At 35.1% G+C, this 15,882-nt stretch overlaps 1 protein-coding gene across 1 annotated transcript; it reads left to right on the forward strand.

The window, feature by feature from the left end:
- Nucleotides 1–4,420: 4,420 nt before the first annotated feature.
- Nucleotides 4,421–8,293, forward strand: LOC139984425 (kappa-type opioid receptor-like). The gene has a single exon (XM_071998337.1). It carries the CDS (start codon nucleotides 5,421–5,423, stop codon nucleotides 6,519–6,521), a length of 1,101 nt encoding a protein of 366 aa, XP_071854438.1. The 5' UTR covers nucleotides 4,421–5,420; the 3' UTR covers nucleotides 6,522–8,293.
- The last annotated feature ends 7,589 nt before the right edge of the window (nucleotides 8,294–15,882 follow it).

The raw sequence follows: 15,882 nt of genomic DNA on the forward strand, positions 1-15,882 counted from the left end.
AGTGACAAGGAAGTCTATCCCTGTGAGTTAATAAATAATCCTCTTAGTAAATTTGCCGGGGAAAAGACAAGTGAAACTAAGTGTTAAGTGTTTCGTGACACAGGGATTTTTTTCAGTAGTCAACTTTCGTCCTTCAGTTTTAATTCACCCTTTACATAGAAAAGGACAAGCAGATAATAGCCAAAGAGTAAAGGTGGAGTTAATGAAGTTCCCTAACAATAATAAACAATGTAACAATTCAGTGTGAACGATCATTTTACGATAGAGTTTAAACATATCAGGTTTCCGTAACTTTGCTATATGACATATCCTGAGTGCTTTCTTTTTCTTTTTCCAGAAAACAAAAAATAACCCTTCTCTTAACGTTATTGTACTATTTACTTGACTGGCTTTAAATGTATCCATAAAACTTAAGGTTTCAGTCCGTTGTAACCGTCATAAAATGGATACTTTTACTTTATGGTATAACATACAATACAAAGTAAAATAAACTAAACTCAAGCCAACTCAAGCCAACTCAAGGCAAGGCAAGGCAGCGAAACGAAACGAAGCGAAAGGAAACGAAAGTACTATTATGATCCCATGAAGTGTAATATAAGGAAATTGTGACGCAAATAATAAAAAATGACCTAATACTCTTTCGGAATAATAACCACACATGAAACATTACCATTGATGGATGTATTTATTTCATCAAAATGATTTATTTTGATTACTTGTTTAAGTTCTCCATTTCTGTACATGAAACAATTAAAATTTTCTTCAACATATACATTACTGGACATATCTTTATCAATAAAGGCAGAATTTTTTGTATGCTGTAGTTTGACATTTTTCTTGAATTAGGCAAACAAATTATCTGTTAATTCAAATAGACTAGTTTGCCTCTGTTTTCTTTTCGTTCCTTTTAAATATACCTTTCCTGAGAAATTAATACTTTGTGTTCAGCGAATGTTTTAACTTTTTTCTTTACCCAAATTGAAGTTAATACATTTTTGTTGTCACATAACATAGTTGTTTGCTAATGGCATGTAAAGCTGTTCATGTATATTCATGTTTTCTGTTACTTTCATCCACGGTCGATATCGCTTGATATTATTATTTAAAAAACAACAACAACACGGATTGCAGTTTCATAGAAAAATATAACAGAGGCAGCAAATGTAATGTACATTCCAATCTTTGTAGAAGTGGGTCAACCAATTGGGGATGATATACTTAATGATGAAGTTTTACTCTGCATGAGAGCAAGAGGAACGCTAATTAATAGGAGAGAGGCTGAATTGGGCTAAGTAAGAATTAATTCAGACAAGATTGTCATCTGACTACTATGGCCATTCGTGTTCCTATTATGATATTCCTATCTGACGTTACATGACTGAATAGTCCAGGTGACTATAATGATGTATGTTAACTCATGCGCCATGTTGGTCATGTAGGTCATGAGATTAAAAGTAATATGATGCTAATGGGGGTGAAATCAGAACACTCTTATACACTTCACGGGGGAGCTTTGTCATTCGGGCATAGTACGTGTTGTGATAAGTACGTGATGACGTCATCACGAACACTGTGAAACACTGCAGGTGTTCAGAGTTTTCGACGAAGTAACACATTGTTAACTTGAATGATTTGTTTGTAACGTGTACGTTGTACAGCTAGACATTATCGTGTGCATATAGTGCAAGTAACTTGGAGTGTGCGTTCGTTTTACAGGCATGAAACGACGTACATGATTTGCATATGCGCAAAGGGACGTCGTTGGTGAGACTTACAAGATCCTCCCAACATTAAAATCTTGATAAAGTTGTAGTTTCTTGCAAATTGTAGTCATATTAAGCCGGTAAACAAACAGCAAATGATAAATTTAGGGAGAAACGTTCTACGGCGTTCCTTGTTGTGTATGTATAGTATGTGTCAATGTAATACATACGCTGTTTCCTGTAAGTTAGATTGATCCGGAAGTAACATACGCAATGTGCAATACGTTCTTATGGCAGACCCATTTATACTTAAACGTGATTGCGTGACGGACAAGAGTCATGCACCCTTAGCAGGAATAATTAGTTCCCTATAAAGAGATTAAGAGCTTAAAACGAAATTAGACATGAACCCACGTAGATGATGTGTGGATGTAGTCAGAAAACCATATGGGTGTTTTAACGACTGTATCCGGGACTGTGTAGAGATGCTTGATCTCCGGAAGTTAAATATATAAACAAATCATGATTAATTCAAAAAGAGTTAGAGTTCGGATAGAACTTAATTCATTAGTACGCTCATTGATAACTGTGATCAAAGTAAGGATTAAGCTAGTTATTATATCGTTCCATATTATTGTAAACTACCTCAACCATACATTGCAGTAATTCACAAGTAATTAACAGACAGAAGATGGTTTTTCTGAGACTGTTGTAACTGTCATATGTGCATATCATTAACTTCGCTGTGTCTTTTCAGCCGAGATCAAATTTAGAAATGTACAATGAATGTTGCTTAAATATTCAGCTGTTATCTTTAAACTGATGATCAGGATTTCTGCGGTTATGGGAAAACTTGAAAGTTATGAAATTTGAAGGAAAAAATCCACACTTACAAAGACGTGGAATAATTAGTCAAGTGTGTATGAGTTAATATAGTTTGTAAACACATTTATTCTGTTATGCTTATAAATATTTATAAATAGTATTCAACGAAATGCAATGGATTGAACGTGGCTTATTTGTAGTGTAAAAATTGGACTTGATCACACATGTGTACACTCAAACCATAACTGATAAATGAAAATGAATGTAGATGATGCCAAAACAGATTCATAAAGTTAAGTGTTTGTGGGTAAATGTAGTGAAACAAATTTGAAATTTTGGCTATCTATCCATCCATCCATCCATCCATCCATCCATCCATCCATCCATCCATCCATCCATCCATCCATCCATCCATCCATCCATCCATCCATCCATCCATCCATCCATCCATCCATCCATCCATCCATCCATCCATCCATCCATCCATCCATCCATCCATCCATCCATCCATCCATCCATCCATCCATCCATCCATCCATCCATCCATCCATCCATCCATCCATCCATCCATCCATCCATCCATCCATCCATCCATCCATCCATCCATCCATCCATCCATCCATCCATCCATCCATCCATCCATCCATCCATCCATCCATCCATCCATCCATCCATCCATCCATCCATCCATCCATCCATCCATCCATCCATCCATCCATCCATCCATCCATCCATCCATCCATCCATCCATCCATCCATCCATCCATCCATCCATCCATCCATCCATCCATCCATCCATCCATCCATCCATCCATCCATCCATCCATCCATCCATCCATCCATCCATCTATCTATCTATCTATCTATCTATCTATCTATCTATCTATCTATCTATCTATCTATCTATCTATCTATCTATCTATCTATCTATCTATCTATCTATCTATCTATCTATCTATCTATCTATCTATCTATCTATCTATCTATCTATCTATCTATCTATCTATCTATCTATCTATCTATCTATCTATCTATCTATCTATCTATCTATCTATCTATCTATCTATCTATCTATCTATCTATCTATCTATCTATCTATCTATCTATCTATCTATCTATCTATCTATCTATCTATCTATCTATCTATCTATCTATCTATCTATCTATCTATCTATCTATCTATCTATCTATCTATCTATCTATCTATCTATCTATCTATCTATCTATCTATCTATCTATCTATCTATCTATCTATCTATCTATCTATCTATCTATCTATCTATCTATCTATCTATCTATCTATCTATCTATCTATCTATCTATCTATCTATCTATCTATCTATCTATCTATCTATCTATCTATCTATCTATCTATCTATCTATCTATCTATCTATCTATCTATCTATCTATCTATCTATCTATCTATCTATCTATCTATCTATCTATCTATCTATCTATCTATCTATCTATCTATCTATCTATCTATCTATCTATCTATCTATCTATCTATCTATCTATCTATCTATCTATCTATCTATCTATCTATCTATCTATCTATCTATCTATCTATCTATCTATCTATCTATCTATCTATCTATCTATCTATCTATCTATCTATCTATCTATCTATCTATCTATCTATCTATCTATCTATCTATCTATCTATCTATCTATCTATCTATCTATCTATCTATCTATTGATAGGTAGAAGCATCGCTTGCGTAATGACAGTTTGAGTTCTTTGTCAACTGTTGTTCCATCTCAACTTTATGGATGGTTGGTTGCCAGCTGATATCAGGAACAGTGCTAAGTTGTATCACGTGGTGTTGGAATGAAAGATATCAGCGGGATTGCGGCGTGTACTCCGTAGTAGCATTATAGAGTGCTAAGAGTGAAGTTCTACGTTTACAGACTATATCTTGATACTAATTACATCAATAGTTTGCAGTCCTCTGATAAACACGTATGCATTTTCTATATGATCGTTACGGGAATGGTATGAAGGACATTTTGTTTAACTAAGGAGTTGGATCACAAGTTAACCTTTTGTTATCCATGTTTTTGCTGCTCATGATGGTGTTATAACTGAATTGGATCTTCTTTCTAAATTTTATAATTTAGTGCATTTTGCTGATTTATATTTGTTATTTTTTAACTGTTTTCGAGGTTTTGGATTCGAAATGAAATTTATGTCGTCATGTATTGTTAGACAACGGAGACATCCCGTACCTCGTTTAAGTATTTTTTTCAGGAACTAATATCGAAAACTGTAACAGTTGAATGGTTCATTAAATTAATGAATTATGACCGGAATGTTGCTGGAAGAAAAACGCAATTTTTACAATTTACTGTTTAGTCGTCTTCCTTTAGATGGGTTTTCCAGAAGGGACGCTTTCCAGAAAATTAAACCCGTTTGAGATTTAACGTCATAAATGATGCAGGGAAAATCCTGAGAGTTAGTCGCATACACGTCACGTACCATTTGAGTTACATCATATCTATGGAGATATACAAGGACGTAATTAGAACTGCTCGGTGATTAAAAACCTTCATATTCTCTATGAACTAAAGCAATTAGAGTATTCAACGACGGGAATCTTGATAGACGTTCTGCATGTTACATTTTCATGGATGATGGCTTTGTAAATAACGATGTTCTATTGATTTTATTGCCAAAAGTCACTGAACTAACACTAACAACTAACAACTACAACTCAGTTAACCTTTATAAGACGCACTGTTTTCACCATTTTTTTTTATCTTAACGATTGTGTGTTGGTATTATTAACCAGACGATAAGCGCGTTTATATAAAAAGAGGAAACTTTGCAACTGAAATTGTTACAAATAAGCAGAGGGAGAGAGAAAGAAAGTGAGAGAGAATCGCAAGAAATGGCGGATTTCGACGACTATAATTACAATGAAACTATTACATCTACGGAAGATAACATTTTTCAATGGTCTCCAATAGCTTGGTATTGGTGGATTATATCTCAGACTTGTCTGTCTGTTATTGGTCTGATAGGAAATACAATCGTGATTTATATCTACACTTTTAAAATTCGACAGTTTTCATCGATGAATCGATTGATCAGGGGATTAGCAGTAGCGGATTTGTGTACATCAGCGTTTTTATCTCCGATCCCACTGATTGCAAGAGTTCCCTCCAGCCCTCTGGGACATATTTATTGTAAGGTGATATACCCTAACAATCTCATGTGGATATCCATTGTAGCTTCCGTTTACACCCTTACAATGATGTCCATCGAACAATGTCTAGCTGTACTGTACCCGCTCAAAAATAGATTCATGTTTTCGAAATCGAGGTCAAAGATCATTCTATTAATGGTTTGGATTGCGTCGTTTTTGACCAACGCGTTCACCTATTTTGCTTCTTATCGCTCAGAGGAAACGGGGGAATGCACATTTGATCTAGGGGGCCGTGTCACACAGAGTTCGATCGGAGTTTTTATCTTCAGCTTGGAATATTTCATACCCATGACCATAATGGTGGCAACTCACGTGGCTACCCTGCATTGCCTTCGTAAACAGGCTGTGGCTTTGATGGATCACGTCGGATCAAGGTCAGACGAGAAGACCAGGCGAGACAGTATCATGCTCCGGGCTCACCAGCGAGTACTCAAAATGCTCTTCGTTGTTGTACTCACGTTCATCATCTGCTGGACGGCGGATCAAGTGTCGTTCTTTTTATTCAACATTGGTATCCTAGAAAGACAGTTTCTCTTTAGTAACGTATACCATGCTTTCGTGATACTCGCATTTGTTAATTCTTGCGCAAATCCTTTCATCTACACTGCAAGTAATCCACAGTTTAGAAGAGCACTAAGAACATTCTGGGACGCTCAGGAATCATCTTCCGGTAACTCCATCGGCAAAGTGGAAATTCATGGCAGAAATTCAACGGCTTTTACAGCAGCAACAACAATAGACTTGCCTCGGGTACCTCTTAATAACGCAGGTGCCTCTATCTAATGATCGCGAAATAGTTGAGAAGTGGGTAGGGTGTGACACGTGCGCGGAGGGGAGGTTCGAGGGCATCTACGCAAAATTCAAGCAGTTGCTTGGGTGTTGGACGGTCTATTTTCATATCATGAAACGTGCTTTAGAAAACCATAATGGTATTCTTATCACAAGAGCAAAGTGAAAAATATCAACGAGTGCTCTTAGCCTACCATACCATCATAATAGATGTATAGATAGCCTAGCCTACTTTGAATATAAGCATTACTGGCTGACGTATAAAATAACACCGAGCTAATCGCACCAGGTTTGGATGAGAATAAACAAATCATACAGAGCGTTGTCATATTAATTTGCATAAACCTGAACGAAAGCTGAAAATGTTTATGAAACGCAATCATGCGATATGGGTAATGAAGAGTTTTCTGCATCATGTTTAGTATGGAAAAAAATCATGGCGGTTGTACTGCACAAAGCACAAATATATAATTACTGCAGGAGTGAATCTAAGTGTTGGAAGTGAAGCCAGTGTCTGTATTTTTTTTATATTAATAACGAAGCATAACAAACACTAAAGCTGTTATTCGCAGCCTCTGGTACGCCAGATTGGGGCGATATTTTCGAGAAAGTTCGGTTGTAGCGTTTTATATAAGAGTGGCTTAAGAAAAGCATTTGATATGTGATTTTTTCTGAACTTTTGATCATAAAATCTGTATCATCATATGAGGCATACGAACACCATCTTTCTTTATATAATTTCTCATTTCTTAGCAATTCAAGTTATTGTTTTTATGTCATTCCAGCCACATATTTTTCAACCGTTTCTGTTCAACCGTTCAGTTTGCTTATAAGTTTCCCAAGTTAGAATTTCATGTGTAATCCTAGAAAATTAAAAGGGCAATTGAATAAATTAAACTTTATCATGCAATTTCCCCAAATGGATTGTTCGAAAACGTGTAAATATTAATCGAACTAGAATTTTTTTATTCTCAAACCATAAGATTGTAGTTTCTTCGTTGCTACCATCGTATATTGAAGAATGGTATTCATTTTATTGAAATAAACATAGAACAAAATATTCAAAAAATTATCAAGATATCTTAATGTAATAAAAATATCTACAAAGATCAAATATATTGTAACTTGTGTCAACGTAAATTGTCTAATTCATTAAATGAATGTCTTTTGTTTGCTTTTTACATTGTGCAAGATATATGTACGTTTGTATTATAATTAAGTTTAAAAAAGCATTTGTCATAATTTTGATATTATTTTTCTGCTTCGTGATAGCAGTGTGCATCTATGACAATTTCCCTTCAGTTCACTTTTGCTATAAAGCTTTTCAACTTCAGAGTTTGTTATCTCGCGGAAAACACGGTATGTATAGGATCTAAATGAAACTCTAACCCTGCAGGATGCTGATGATATATGTCTATTAGATCTGTGAAATATAAATGTTTACACGGAGTATTACTTTGAATAGTACTGCAAATCCTGTATTTAATCACTTGGAATTAGTTATCCAAAGTCGGGGAATTATCCGAAGACTTGTGTATTTACCGTCATACGAATATAATTTATATATACTTATTGAAATGTAAACACTTATAAGACTATAATGTTTAATTTAACCATTTTGATGTATTTAATTCCAATAAACAGCGTATAGTATATTCGACAAGCTAATACTGCAGACTTGTTGTGTACTTGCAATATTATATATTTAAGAGTTTTTGTTTATAATATCACAATTTACAGCTAATAATAATAATAAATTAGTGTTCTAAATAAAATTAATAATAATATCGTTCTTGATTGGTTGTCTATCTAAGTTTCCAAATCGGAAAAGTAATTCACTTTAATATGTATATAATTCTCACATTCCCACTTCTAAATCAAAGGAATGAAGAAAATTGATTGATTAATTACTTGTTTGTTTTTGACGGTTTAAAAATTTGCTATTGAGAATTCACTAATTACTCAATTGAAAAATGTTTCATTTACACCCTTATTTATAACTAATCAATTTGACATTTTGGAAGAAAAAAATGTTTGATTAATAAAGTTTGCAGTGGACTAAAAATTGCGGCAGAGTAACGAACAGCACACACCATAAGTATTTTAACATTTGTTGCGAATTGTCAAAGGATGAGTTTCACATATAATCACTTGAGCTCATTCAAGAGAATCGTTAAATGACTCAGTCACTTTATCGTAAATGAGCAATTCATTATCTTTTTGAAAGTGATACATATATATATATATATTTATATATATATATACAAATATCCTTTCTTTCAGCGTGTGATAAACCCTACGTACATTCTAATTAATTAAACTGAGTAGAAGCTCACCATCAGGTTGATGTTACTGATACTGATGTATCACTCACCGAGCACGTCTAAGATAATATTATAAAGGCTTATTAAAATATCATCCATCCAGAACAGATGAAAGGGCTCGAGAGAACCAAACCTTAAAGCAGTGTAGTCTCTGTTTGGAAGCTGAATTTATTGATATAAGGAAGTGGACAAAATTAAAACTGACTGGGAAATTATTAGGAAACTTGAAAAGAGTGAAAACATAGCAATGTTTACCGGAGAAATAGTAACCGTAATGAACTTAATAGAGATCAATAATTCTGTGCGATGTGTGCTTACTAACAAGTGGTGTTACGATGTTTGAGTTCCTCATCCATGACTAATTTATTTGTTTATAAGCGTAATTATAGCGCCAAGAACACAGAAATTTAGTCAACTGTAATTAGAACAAATGGTTCTTGCAAATTTACGTTCTCTCCAAAGACAGCCTTATACGCCACCGACCTACGTGTAACCCATCCACCCAGCTCAATCCATCCATCCTGGCTCAGTCCAACCTATACTACTCAACACGGCGCGCAAGTTTAGATATTTTCTCATACTATAGGTAAGTGGTATGCTGCTTCTTCGTTCAAAAAACAGGAATGATCTCGTGACATGTTAAGGTCCAATGTCAGCTTAACTGAGTCCACAAAAATAGCAAGAAAAGACGGGAAAACGAGAATTGAGAATATTATCAATATTTTTTATAGGATACTTTCAAAAATTATCAGTTTATTACCGTCACGCATCGTTTGAGAAAATAAGACATTCTCTTATATCCACCGAAAAAGTTTGTACATATGAACATGGCGGGCAGACAGTCCCTGCTGCAGTATGAGGAAAGGTCAGCGCTAAGAATGACGTCACTGCAGTAGCCTTTGGCACGCCGGCCTTGTAACATAGTTTCAGTTGCAAGTGGCACAGCGTGTGCCTGTGTAATCTTGCCTATTAGTCTTAATGCATGGGCAGATTCACGCACATTCTAAGAGACTAGACAGAGATGTGTACAAACTTGTATACACACAGGGAGACCGTCACTGTCTGTTAGATAAGATCTCTGTTTGAACCATTATGAGACTATTTGTTAGCTAAGCGCCCAGATAACATTTGAATGCATGGGTATATATTGCATGCAAAAATCTAAAAAAAAAGGTTAATTACAATATTCTTTAAACTGCACGCTCTTTCTCCAATTTTCATGAAGATTTCTATACAAAACAATAAAATAAAGTTACAGAATGAAATCGTTACAATGTCTGAAACAACAATTGAATGGAAGTTATTTTTCTATAATTTAATATCGACGCTTTTTCTTCAATTTCCAAAAAGGTCTCTGTAATATATAGAATTATGCTAACAGGTGTGATTCTTCACCAAACTTAAAAAAAAACAAAAAAAAAACAGGAGTTTTTATTTCCTCATTGATAAGGTCAGTTTGCAGTTATCAGACCAAGTCAGTTTACAATGAAAATATACTTCAACAAGATATTCATATCAAGCATATGTCTTATATAATAACAGACCCACATAACTCTCAAGCCAGTACCTGTACATCTTTGTGAACGAATGAACTTTACGATATGCACTTTTTGTGAGAGGTTCAACCAAAAAACGTTGATCTTTCAAATTATGTAAGACTATGAAAGAACCCACCTCTCTAATACCATCCTGGCTAATACCCATGAGACAATGTCTATTCTACACGAAGCACAAAGCAGGGAAAATAATCAAAGCGTTATTTACAAGATTAAGAAAGGTTTTGTACTTCGTTCATCTAAAGAAGATGAGCATTTAATGTCAAAGAATCGGTGAAGCGACGCAACTTTGATGTGGTAGTTTTTTTTTATATCATTCCATTGGATATATGGTTCATAAATAGGAGGATTTAGAAATCTACCGGCTCAAGTGATCACATATTCGGATAATGAAACGACATTTCCATCTTGTGATAAACACTACCGGGCATCTGTTCGCTTTCGCTATAGAAATGGCAAAGATTAGAAGAAGGGAAAGGAAGAGCGTACATAAAAGAGGAGTCGAGAGATGAAATTGCGTTTGAAATGGTCATCAGTAAAAGTCCCAAGTGTTAATCATTTGCTGACATTTCTATGAAAAAAAGGTTTTATACTTAATTATTTGATTGATGATGATGATATATATATATATATATATATATATATATATATATATATATATATATATATGTGTGTGTGTGTGTGTGTGTATATATATATATATGTGTGTGTATATATATATATATCAGGCGCGTATACGGGATTTTCTAACCCGGAGGGCGCGAATTACTATCTAAGCGGAGCGCCACCATCGGTTGGCGCGGAGCGTACAAGAAAATTTCTGGTTTTGATACCCCCCAGATCACCGGAAATGGCACTTCTCGGGCTTGAAAATGAGCAACCAGATGTAAACTTTTGCCTGAGAACCAAGTATTTCCGAAAAGTTTTTTTTTTCCATCCATAACCTTTTTGAAGATTGTCACCAGCCAACCAAACCAAACCAACCGCAACCAAAGATTTTCCCATTTTTTCGGGCACCTACTGAAAGAAAAATAAATAGCAACGAATAGCTTAAAAATGATCTCCTTGGTAATTAAAATAAAGTTGCAAGCTTGGCCGACATTACTACTGTAAAAGAGAGTTTTGACATAAATGGATCTGTATGATTTTTCTCCATCTACATAAGACATTTCGTTCTTTACATTAGCATCCGGCGGTATACTGTGTAACTTTCACGGACCGTGCGGTACACGATGCCATGCAATGTAATGAGCGATGCTTGCTCATATGATATTGGCACCGATATGTTGAACGCGCGCCAAGCGCGCGAAAAATTTTGGCTTTTTTTCGGGCAAGTCATTACAGCCCCCAAATCCAATTGGGCTCCTACGCCTTTGACTACACACATAGACAGTTTTTGAGGCTGTTCATCGTGGACCATGCATTTCAATGCTCACTGATATGATATTATATCTGCCTTTTTGCTTTACAACTTCGAACAGGCGTGTAGCGAGTAATTGCCAAGGGAGGGGCGAAGCCTGTAGGCAAACTATCTAAGCGAAGCGCCACCATGAGTTGGCGCGAAGCGTACAATAAAAATTTTGGCCGAAGATGCCTCCCAGATCGCTGGAAATGACACTTCCCAGGCCTTGTAAGTTGCATCTACAAGCATTGTCTATTTTGAAATTACTAGCGATGTCATAAAGAAAATTTGCTCGGGGGGGGGGGGCGGTCGCCCCCTTCCCGAAATGCGTCATGTTCCCCGACGACTCGGTCTAGTTCAAGACCAGCCACAGTTGGTTCCATATAGCACAATTGTACAATTGTTTAAGGCGTCCATACACACACACGCGTTATGATAGACCATATATAGTATTTATACAGATACATTAGTGAGAGAGGAAAAACGGTAACGTCAAAAATGGAGTTGTCGATGTAAGGGGTAGGGTGAGGCGCACACCCCTCCGTAATCCTTGATCTGTCACTGGCTACCCTGTGCATATAATAGGGATCAGCGCTTTAACTATGACTGTTCCTCTTTCTCTTCCCGAGGTCTTGGCTATCTTCTACTCCCTCCTTTTCTCCTTTTTCTCTCTTTTTCCTTTTTCTTTTCCCTTCCTTCCTCTCCTCCTTTTCTTTTCCCCCTCCTTTTCCCTTTTTTTCTTCTCTTTTTTTCTCTCCTCTTTTCCTTACCCGGGGGGCGCGCGCCCCCAACGCCCCCCTGGATACGCACCTGTATATATATATATATGTGTGTGTATATATATATATATATCATCAATCAAATAATATATATATACTAACCCAGTACGGCTTTAATATACGACAACAATTAAGCGATAGTGAGGGTAGGTAGCGTGGGTGAGGAGGGGATGCATAGCAATTTGGTTATAGCTTAGACCAACTCAGTTCCTCTTGACAGTCCCTATCCCATCAATTAAAGTCGGATTATAGATTATAAAGGAAGTACCACAGAAAAAAAAACACCACTGATCTGTAACGAATTTATTTTGCAGCTGTCTTCACGGTTCGTGATAATTTGACAAAAATTTTACAATTTATTCTGGATATTTGCTGCTGTTAAGCCATGAATCATGACTTTTCCAACATGTTTTAAATCATTCTTTAGTATGTTATCGTCATAATTTTGATGTATTATTATTCTACCAGAAATTGATATTGACAACGGTTGAAAGGTCACCAGCCAATCTGCTGCAAGGAAATAGTGTTTTATGGTTTGTGCAAAGACCACCAATAGGCAATAATGGCTGAAATATGAAAGTTTACTGTGTATTAATTAATGTAAAGCTCCATGGGTTATGTAGTGAATTGTGGTACAAGGACAGTTTCATACCCAGGTCACACCCAAATGTCAAAAAGGTCATAATATTAATAGAGTTCCTTCCTATGTGTGTTCGCAAACCACTTTCTATACAACTTTTAGTTTTTAAGAATGACCATTGAAACATCTCAGAATACTAAATCAAAACGACTTGACTACCAAGCCTAGCACACAAACTATGACGTCTGACTCTCAGAAACAATGCAAAACTCGGCAGAAAAAAAGCAAAAGGGTTTTATAGACCAAATAACATGCATGTTTAAAATAAACATTACCAGTGTGTTAAGTACAGATGATAGTACACGAGATCCATTGCATAGCAGCTGTGTAAATCCACTTTTGGTTGAGTTAATATTATTTATAAAATAATGAATGTAAAATTACCAATTAAATATGGACTAAGAAAAACTTACCTGTATACAATTAATTATTTGATGATATATAATCAACTAAAATTCTGCCTCATCCTTTAATGTAAAATTATGAAAAACATTCACAATTTTAAAGTCAGTACTTATACTATTCCCAAATCTCGGTTTATAAACAAAAAGGATGAATTTACATCAGGCATATACGGCATTTTACTTATAACAAACAGGGCGGTCATATTTACTACCGTTGCGTTCTATATATCTGTGTATAATAACCAACTGAAATGACGCCATCTTGGATCAGACGAAATACGTCATAGCGTTGATATGGAACAGTGCATGATCTACTTGAATGCTTATAGTGAATCAGTATAATAAGGTCATGTTATTTTAGCATACATAAAACATGCACATTCATCTGTTTCTTTTATCAGATTATCCCCCAGAGTTAACTTTTAAATGAGATATTCATTCTTTAAAACAGTCATACAGTGTATATTCGTTTTCACGTCCAGAGTTTTATTGTGATTATAAACAACAGCATGAGTACGATTACAAGTAGAGTTCCTCTTGTTATGAGTACAAGGAACGTATCTATGTATTATTTGATCCATAATGTTCCGCTTACAAATATATTACAAATAATCGAAGGCAAGTAAGAGTATACAGTCAGTCAACTTTATGCTAAAAGGAATACAACATAGTAATAATAATAATCAGCAGTTATTGTTTACGACGCTTAAGCGACCACAAATGTGAGAGAAACCCCCAAGGGCGTATGGATTACAATTTACACGTCGGGTGGCTTCCAATTCAACATTTGTAACTCAAATTTGGAATCTTGTTAATTTAGAAAAGCCATGTCAGATGGGAAACCGTAGATTACTCTTGGATGAAAAACCGACCTTACTTTGACCCGGCCGGTTATCGAACCCGGAATCTCCTGGGTATTGAACCCGGAACCTCCCAATCGCTAAGCCTCATTGCTTCAAATGCCACCATCTTTATCCACTCAGCCGAAGCACTGGGCATGGATCACGAGTTTCCGGCAAATCAATGGAACCATTCAACAAAAATTTCCTTCTAAATATTACAAGTGATCAAGCTATAGGATTCACTTCTGGATCTTTCACCAACAAAAATGAACAACATTACTTTGCGAGAAATTCATCATTCAATCCATTCTTAAAACCCTGCGATCCATATCCCGTGAAGCACAAATTCTTTTTATAATAGTGTTGAAGTTTATAATATTTCATATAAGTATATTCATCCTATAGGCAAAAACGCAATTTGGGAAATTTACAAACTGTTATTCTGCCCAACTTAACTTTGCATTTTGCTCTCCAAACTATTCACGATATGCAAAACATTAATGAGCAAGTCATTTAATGAGCAAATTAATTAATTTTTCCTTTTATTCTTAAGAAAAGTTTTCGCTCATGCGTCATTTTATATTTAGTATTTAATCCTATGCTTGGTAAAATTAAAATTAAACTTGTTTTCAACATTTTCATCTTTTCATCTAAGTAACTTCATTTCTGGAATTGGAACAATTTAAATATGACAATATGACATATGACACAATAAAACCAAGTTTGTACAATTATAAACGAAGCGTAAGCTGAAAGTCCTTACTTATACTTAATTAATTATTTAGAGATTTAACTTCAGTTTTGATCCACTTTCAGCAAATAATTTTTCAACGCTATTATTCATTTCATAGACATGTCGCATTTAACTATAAACATTAAAAAATGATGATATTATCCACTCGTCATCTCGCATGTTTAACTCATTTCAATGAGGAACATTTTAAATATTTGTAACTTAATATTTTTGTTTCATTTGTGATTTTCCTGGAACCTTTCATATCATAAAACGACACAAGCAGATGCACTTTGCTTTCATTATATGCAAATTCCGTTTTGATTAATTTCTGCTATTTTATTTATTATAAATAAATGAATTACCTTCTAAATTATTTCCATAAACCAACTCTATATGAGATCTCCTTTGATCTTTTCCAATTACTTTTTAGTCTCATGAAAATCGAATTCTCGGAGCGATGGATACCTCATGAAGTTTTATATTATCATAAAATCATGAAATAAATTGGTCTGCCTTAAAGTACACGTGCCTTTAAATTTCATTTGAATCCTGAAATTAGCTCTGTTCTGTATATATTTCCAAAGGGCAAACCTTTGAAACTGATTTCTTGGCACGTATTTCAGTGAACCGAGACCAATGAGAAGAGCTTTAGAGGGATGGGGTGGTAGAATT

Source organism: Apostichopus japonicus, chromosome 17 (assembly GCF_037975245.1).
Source record: "Apostichopus japonicus isolate 1M-3 chromosome 17, ASM3797524v1, whole genome shotgun sequence".
NCBI lineage: Eukaryota > Metazoa > Echinodermata > Holothuroidea > Aspidochirotida > Stichopodidae > Apostichopus > Apostichopus japonicus.